This window comes from Rhodamnia argentea, chromosome 7 (assembly GCF_020921035.1).
Source record: "Rhodamnia argentea isolate NSW1041297 chromosome 7, ASM2092103v1, whole genome shotgun sequence".
In the NCBI taxonomy this organism is placed as follows: Eukaryota; Viridiplantae; Streptophyta; class Magnoliopsida; order Myrtales; family Myrtaceae; genus Rhodamnia; species Rhodamnia argentea.
In genome coordinates, this window is record NC_063156.1 from 14,229,714 (window position 1) to 14,238,307 (window position 8,594).

Here is an 8,594-nt window from a genome sequence, read left to right on the forward strand (position 1 = left end):
GGCTTAGCACATGCCTAGCTCAGTACTTTATATAACCTCCTTCTTGTCTACTTTATATAACCTACTTTATATCGGTTCGAGCACTATTCTTGCAGCTGAGCATCTTTCACTTCTTGTCTCCGTCAACAAATATACTACCTCCTCCTCCTCCTTCTCCTCCTCCTCCTCCTTCTTGTAATCGTATCAATGGGATCTTCGGGTCGCCTTCTTTGTCCAATCCCATCAAGGGGATCTTCAGGTGCAATCCGATCGATGGGATGTTCAGGTCGCCCTTTTTGTCCAATCCGATGTATGGGATCTTCAGATGGCAATGTCCCACCAGCAATCCTGGCCATCGGCACTGCCAATCCTCCAACTTTTATAAATCAGGACGATTTTCCTGATTTTCTCTTTCGGGTCACGAATTCTGAGCATTTGACTCGCGTTAAGGAGAGGTTCACCCACTTATGTAAGCAAATTTTCTCCCTTTTTCCTTTGCCTGCCTTAAGACAGTTTGATTGTGGAGCACCATCATCATCATCTTCTTCTTCTTTTCCCTCCGTCATCATATTTCTGACAGACACTTCTTGGGTTGCAGGTAACAGATCTGGCATGAAGAAGCGTCATTTTGTCATGACAGAAGAAATTTTCGAGGAAAATCCGTGTATAAGCTCTTCCGGTGCCGCTTCGCTCAACCTATGTCAAGATTTGGCCATCAAGGTGCACCCAGAATTGGCAATGGAAGCAGCAACCAAGGCCATCGACGAATGGGGTCAACCAAAATCGGCCATCACCCATGTCATCATGTGCTCTTCGTCTGGCGTGGACATGCCTGGCTCAGATGCGAAGCTCGTCCAGCTCCTCAGCCTTTCCCCTTCTGTCAACAGGCTCATGCTCTACAGTCACGGCTGCCATGCCTCAGGGACCGTCCTCCGGATCGCCAAGGACATCGCTGAGAACAATCCTGAGGCACGAATTCTCGCGGTTTCCGTCGAGACAACTATCCTTCCGTTTCAAGCACCTAGTGTGACGCCTGGGAAATTTGGACTATGTAAATGTGCCCGAATTCAATAAAAAGAAGAAATTGAATTTTAATCGGTGCAAATTTTGGGATCGCAAGGACATAAGTGATGATTTTTGGACGAGTCCCGAAATATTGTTCGATTTCGATTGGACCTCGAAATCGTGGTCATCGCGACTTAGGATTTTAATCCTCGCGCCTAGCCTTTTCCCGGACCGACCCTAGCCCGTAGAAATCCAAATTTATTTTCTATCGATTGAGCCAAAAATCCGATCAGTCCTGAGTTATCGAATTACCACTTTGCCCCACCAATAATGCATGTGAGACAAAATTTATTCAAATCCACGTGGGCCCCATTTTTCTCTTCCACCAATCACCATCTCACATGCCCACTTATTCTCTCTCCTCCCCCTTCTCTCTTGTCACCCCCCCCCTCTTTTCACGTCACTTCCCCCTCCTTTCAATCAACTTCTCTCTCCCTCTCTCTTTGTTGACCGCACAAGCCCCCTCTTCTTTCTTCTTCCTCTTCCTTCTTCTTCCTCTTCTTCCTTTCCTTCTCTGGTCTTCTGTTTTGCGACGCCCCCTCCCCAGACCCGAAGCCACAGCTCCGCCAGCCACCACCGCACCGCCTCGCTACCGTCGCATCACCACGCCATCCCGACCGCCACTTCACCTCCTCCGTCATCGGTCGCCGCTCGTTGAGCTCGGCCATCGCGAGTCGCAAGGACCCGCATTCCCGGCGCCCGAGGCCATAGCTCGCCGCCTCGTCACCCTCATCTCTCTCCCGAGCCAACCTCCACCCGCCACCCGGTCGCGCTACCGCCGTTGCCGCACCGCCAGCCCATGGTACAGCCATAGCCGCCTCAAGCCGCGAGATCCGAGGACCCGAGACCTCACCCGACGCCGACCCGAGCCCCTCGCCTCGGCCTCCGTTGCTCCTCGCGCAAGACCCACTAGATCTGGCTATCCCGACCGCCGGAATCGCAGCCCCGCCGTCGTCCCGAGAGCGTGGAGCCAAGATTTTTCCGTTTGGGTGAACAGTGCCGTGAACAGTGTTTTGGGTGAACAGTGACAGTGAACAGTACTGGGTGAACAGTGATCAGGGAACAGTGCTCGTGAATAGTAACCGGCGTGAATAGTGCCTCCGCCGGGGAACAGTGTTTCCGCGCGTGAACAGTTTTTTCCGTGTGTGAACATTGATTTTCGGCCCCGACCTCGAAAATTGTGCCCGACCCGACCTCGACCACCGTTTTTGGTGAGTTGATCCTAATCATTGGTTAGGGCGCTAATTGCACCTAGAATTAGTTAGCCAATCGGTAGGGAATTTAGGTAGATTTGATTATGGTCAGATTAGTTAGAAACCCGGTTTAGGGTAAATGACCATAATCGATTAAATTAGAATTGTCTGTGGCTAATTGTTGTTAAATGAATTTGACTATTTGTTGTGATTTGATCGCGAGCGAGCGATAGGTTAAGGACGAGCGATCGATTGGCGACTATAAATCAAATTGGTTAATTAATGACTCTGGTACGAAATTGAGCCTTTATGTGGCCTAATTGAATTGGTTTATTCGTGTTGAATTGATGACTTTGTTTGGGTGGATCGCCTCGTTGAAATGTTGATTTGAGTACCTTGAATGCTCATTGAGTGAAGTGGCGTTCGCTTGGGAATTAATTATCCCATGTGTCTTTGCAGCGTCTATTTGGTAGTCTGCATATGCATATGATCGTGTGCAAGATCAAAGACATATTTTAGCATGAAAATGGCCATGGGCCGAGTCTTTGAGCACGTTGTGTGAGCATTCGACCTAAATCAAAGAGAATAAATTGATTGATGTGTCGGGTGTGCTGTATGGTCATATGAAGGAACGATGATGGGTTTTCCTGGCAAGTTCGAACTGTACACATAGTACATACCGTACCATATTTATGGGACCACACGACTTGCTAGAAGCACGATAATTCATGCCCCGTATGGTACGTACGGTTTTAAGGGATTATCGGATGCCGGTCATGACTTGTGATGGACCGAAGCCCCGTATAAGGATGCCTACTTGCCGTGCCGTGCATGGTGCACTGGATACACCGCTTGTAGTAGCCGTTGCCGAGAGGGAAAAGGAACGTAGCCCGGTCCTGCCGGAAGAATGCGGGATCGCATTAATTGTGAGAGTCGATCACGCCGATCGCGTGGATCCTCATCATTGTGGCGCCATGAGCGCGATCATCGTTAATAAATGGACTTGTGTGGTGTCCAGTGCATACTTGTGAGTGTGATGCGCGTTTAGTTGGTTGTCCGATGTGGCTGTTGAGTGGAGTCAAGCATTGCATTATGTGTGGGTGAAGGGTGGTAAGTATGCATGTGGGTGATTATTGCCATGTGATATGATGGCTGGATATATGTCCATATCGTGATTTTTATAATCCTCGTGTTTAGGAGGTTCTGGTGAATCAGTATCCTAACCGAGCTTAGGCTTGATTCACCGAGATTTATATCTCACCCCGTTGTGGGAACCACTTTCGGGTCCCAAGTGATGGAGCTTTGCGGACACCAAGGTCAAGTTATGAGGGTAGTCTTTTGGAGTAGATGAGAAGTTAACCTTATCTGACCTAGTAACCTTTTGAGGTCTTAGTGAGCCGCCCCGAAGTATGGGGTTGTATATCTTTCTGTAGCTCGGTAGGGTTAAGGCTCATATGCTGTCTCGTGATCGTATATGTTACCTTTTGATTGTCTTCCTTGGTATGTATTTCCTGCTATGCTATCCCTGTTTGTTTATATGTTGTCCGGGAGTAAACCGTTTCCGCATGCGTATATAATTGAAAGGTCGATAATGCGCCTGGGACGTTATCCTTCATGACCTCGTGGCGATTTGGTAGGGATGTTGCGGGCTCGAGAGTCGGGGCGTGACACCTAGTGTGGACGATCCTGCATCTTTAATCCCTAGCTCCACCCTCGGGGACGGCGCAGCAGCTATGGTTATCGGCACTGTTCCACTAGACACGACTATAGAACGGCCCCTCTTCCAGATCATCTCCGCCTCACAAATGCTTGTCCCCGGCATAGATGGAGCTCTTACCGTTAAGTATCGGGAACATGGCCTCGTCGTAACTCAAGCGAAAGAGGTGCCCCAGCTGATTTCCTCCAACCTGGAGGCATGCTTGGCCAAAACTTTCAGCTCAGCCACCAACAGCGACGTCGTCAAGGACTGGAACTCCATTTTCTGGGCCGTGCATCTCGGATACACACAGGTTTTTGACCGGGTGGAAAAGACGCTTGGGTTGAGCAAAGAGAGGCTAAGAGCTTCGAGGCACGTGCGAGAAGAGTACGGGAACATGGCAAGTGCCACCGTGGTGTTCATTCTAGATGAGCTAAGGAATAAGTCGATGAAGGAAGGCATGGCCACCACCGGAGAGGTGCTCTTAGGGTTTGGCCCCGGCATCACCATCGAGACTGTCGTTTTGCGAAGTGTGCCCCTACAGGCGGTGGCGAAGTCACATCCTTTCCCTGTTTGAGGCCGAAAACAAAAATTTCTTCAGCACAGAAAATCTTAATATTCATGAATCTAAATTATCCCTGGGTGTGTCGAACTTTAATTCTGGTGAATGATGAAATTGAGATCCTAATTATGTAGTCAATTGAATTTTCTTTGATGAGTATAAGTTAAATAACTGCTTCGAATGAGTTGCGTGGATCTTTTGCTGTAAACCTTGGTTTCTTATGTTCATCTAAAGTAAAAAAATTGTAGTCAAAGACTCGAACCCCGTAAAATCTTGGGATCAAGTTGGCATATACAATGAGAAAGCTATCCAATCCACAGAACTTACTTCCTCATTTCTTTGATTTTTTTTAGCGCCACATGAACATATACCCGTAATCTACATATATCGACTTCGTTGATGTAAAAAATAAACTCTTTACAAACATAAATCACTTGTATATGATGCCGAAACGAGATAGAAAATAGGCTAAATAGAAGAACTTGAATAGATAAGAGAAACAATCTGTTCACTCGGTTGTGATTTATCAAAATCAACGAAAATATCAAAAGTTTGAAATCTCTACTCTTCTAAGAACCTAAACACCTTTATGTATGGTGCTAACCCTAATTAATCTAGGAAACAAAATATTACGAAAATATCACTAAAATCACGAAATTGTCTAAAATCCTAAAATTATGTAATATTATGCAATATTATAGAGATTGGCAACTTTATTTGCATCATTCTCCCTTGCTATGAAAAAGATTTGTCCTTAAATCTGGCTCGTCTTTGTTGACTTCAATCTCTGCAAATTCAATCCCGTCTCCAAGATTACGAAATCTGCTTCGTTCGAGATGGCCTCTCCAATGAATCAAGTAATACATCTGCTTGAGCTCCAAGAAATTCTCTGAAAACACATCTTCAAGTTTATTCATTAAAAGATGCAGTGCAAAGTGTAGCGAACTTCGTTTATTACTTGATTCCCTTTCATCTACGTGAACTTCCACATCGACCTCTTTGCTTGCCCACAACTAGATGGGAAAATTAATAAATTCTGAGTACTTCTTCACTAAATCCTTCAATTTGGTCTCTTCCAAGTATTCCCCATCTTCCTCTCTTAGATGTAGTTTAATCTCAATTCCACGTCCTAGCGGCTCATTCTATGTGTCTTCAGAAATTGCAAATGCCCCATCAGCCTTTGATTCCCAAACATATTGTTTGTCATCATTATGTTTGCTGATGACTTCGACATAGTTGATTGGTGGGTGAACAATCTTCATCAACTCCCCATTAATCCGCTCCTCGATTGCTTCGGTTGCTTTTGTAGGTTGTCCAGTACTTATTAGCAACAAGAACTACTTCATTAAATACATCGAGCTACTCATCTGATGCCGCGATCATCTTACAGTTACTAGCATCAAAATCAGGACCCGGCACTTCCAATGCTTGTTCATACTTACCCTTCCCATAATCAAATATAGCTTCTGCAAGCAGGATCACCTGATACATGGCCTAGTGCACCATGATATGATACTGGGCAGTGACTTTAAGTATCTGGCGTACAAAAACTGCTGCATCTTTCTCAGTATAACGGCTGTCTTTTTTGGACAATATCCGATCGAGTAACTCACAACCACTATATATTCCACGAACAACATACAAAGTTGTGTGGAAGCCCCCACGAGATTCAATAACACCTTCATGAATATTAACAATATCCAATAGTTCAAGTTCACGTACCTTCGGAGAACTCGATGTGCCCAACACGTTCACAGTACCTGTACAAACTTCCGCGGACGACAGATTGAACGTGTAGTCGCGCAATTCTTGTACTTGGCACATACTTGCAATCGTGCCCTCCTTGAACGCGTCCACCTCCCATGCCGATATCCGCATTGTCGCTGGGGCGACCTTGCCGCCCTTCGCTGACACGATGGCTCCTACCGTCGTGCCTTGATTTGTATCTTCTTGTTCTCCATCGGATTCATCATAAACTCGATCTTCATTAAAGATTGGATCTTCAACAAATATTGGATCTTCGTTAAAGATTGCATCTTTGCCAAATATTGGATCTTCGTCAAAGATTGGATCTCTGTCAACGATTGGATCTTGAAGCTTAGGAATCTCAATCTTCATCCCGAAATTGAGAAAAGTGGACTGACTTCCAGGTTGTACTCCTTGATTTTGTCCCTGGTTCAAATCCTCAAAAGGATTATCATCCTTCTCTTCATCATCCGATGGATCCTCATATTCCGCTCCTTCTTCGGATTGAACATCCAACCTCGCCTATGCAAGTTGTCGCTCCAAATCATGGATTTATCTTCTCTACGCTTGCATGAGTCGTCGCTCCAATTCTTGGATTCGCCTTTTCTATGCCTAATTTTCTAATTCTCACAGGTCTCTTAGACACGGTCCTTCGTCCGCATCGGGAACGACTCCACGCCCCCGGCCACCACAAGTCCGCCATCCATGACCACCTCGATTCTATTTAGCCGTCGGTCCAAGGCAAACCTTCGTCTGCATCAAGAACGACTCCATGGCCCCGGTGTCTACCACGAGTTCGCCATCCACGACCACCTCGATTTTGTTTAGCCATTGGTCCAAGGCAACTCGTGCTCTTATACCAATTGATGCTAAAACGTGATAGAAAATAGGCTAAGCAGAAGAACTTGAATAGATATGAGGAACAATCTGTTCACTCGGTTGCGATTTATCAAAATTAGCGAAAATATCAAAAGTCTGAAGTCTCTACTCTTCAAAGAAACCTAAACACCCTTATATATGATGTTAACCCTAATTAACCTAGGAAACACAATATTACGAAAATATCACTAATCACGAAATTGTCTAAAATCCTAAAATTATGAAATATTACAAAGATCACCAACTTTATTTGCATCAGTATATAATACATTGTTTATATTTAGCTTTAGAAATACCACATGCAATAGTTATTCAGTATGAATAATTGTTCTTGGATCTCCCTAAGAACAAAATATTTTGTTGATACATAAAGATAGATTATGTTAGTAATAATTTCCCTAAGATAATAATGTTGATACATAATACGTAATACTTAATCTATTCTATTGGTAAAGTAAACACTATATTGGGAAAAGTACACTAGAAGTGCCATAACTTTTGTACGGCGTTCACTTGAGTGCCATAACTTTCAGAACGTTCACTTAAGTGCCATAACTTTTAAAAATCGTTCACTTGAGTACCATGTTGACGTGGCAGCCGGAAAAGTTATCTGTAGCATGCCGGAAGCGGATGTGGCACGCCGGAAAAGTTCTTGTAGCACTCAAGTGAACGATTTTGCTCCGACGTAGCACTCAAGTGAACAATTTTTGAAAGTTATGGCATTTAAGTGAACGTTTTGAAAGTTATGGCACTCAAGTGAATGTCGTACACAAGTTATGGCACTTCTAGTGTACTTTTCCCCACTATATTCATCTTTCTTTTAAATAGCAATTATCGTCTTTCCAAAAAAATTTCTCAGTTTCTAATTAAGTAGATTCTCATATACAACTACTTTTAGTTTTGTTCTCAATCTTTGGGATTTTCATGACGTATAGGTCACATTCCATGGATATAAGGTAAAAATTAAATTAAATATAAACGTGACTTTTTTCTAGGTTGTAAATTTTAAACTTCTATTAATCTAAGACTTATTTGTAAATTTAGGATAGATGGATTTGAAAAGCAAAAGGTAAATTTTACTTGAATTGTGAAAAGGTAATAAGTCATATTTTATCAAAATTATTCTCTGATTAGATGATATTTTCTTTTTGTAATTATGTGGCAGGGAATAAAAGACGAAATTTAGTTGAGTATCTGTTGAAAGTTTCTAAAATTCTGAGTTAATTGGTTTTATTGTGCAATCTTTGTTGGTGGCATCTAATGGGATTTCTTGAATAAAGTAACTTATATAGTATATTCATATTTCTTTTTTCTAATGACATATATATTTAGATATCTTGAGTGAATTTCTTTATTTGGCGAATTTCTTAAAAGTTTGAAAGCTAATACCGACTGATAACCCATTGGCATGGGCACGGTTAGGTATAGGTCTTTGGCTTGTGTAACTAACCCTTATTTATGGGATTTTAATAGA

At 43.6% G+C, this 8,594-nt stretch overlaps 2 protein-coding genes across 2 annotated transcripts; both read left to right on the forward strand.

The window, feature by feature from the left end:
• Positions 1–291: 291 nt before the first annotated feature.
• On the forward strand, positions 292–1,053 carry LOC115743586 (chalcone synthase-like). Its single transcript, XM_030678428.1, has 2 exons — positions 292–448; positions 578–1,053. Exons 1-2 carry the CDS (start codon positions 292–294, stop codon positions 1,051–1,053), a joined length of 633 nt encoding a protein of 210 aa, XP_030534288.1.
• Positions 1,054–3,970: 2,917 nt separating this feature from the next.
• Positions 3,971–4,510, forward strand: LOC115743585 (chalcone synthase RJ5-like). Its single transcript, XM_030678427.1, has one exon. It carries the CDS (start codon positions 3,971–3,973, stop codon positions 4,508–4,510), a length of 540 nt encoding a protein of 179 aa, XP_030534287.1.
• Positions 4,511–8,594: the final 4,084 nt, after the last annotated feature.

Coding starts and splice junctions, on each gene's coding strand:
- LOC115743585 (XM_030678427.1), top strand. CDS start 3,971: ATGGTTATCGGCACTGTTCCACTAGACACGACTATAGAACGGCCCCTC.
- LOC115743586 (XM_030678428.1), top strand. CDS start 292: ATGGGATCTTCAGATGGCAATGTCCCACCAGCAATCCTGGCCATCGGC. Junction 449..577: donor GGAGAGGTTCACCCACTTAT/GTAAGCAAATTT, acceptor CTTGGGTTGCAG/GTAACAGATCTGGCATGAAG.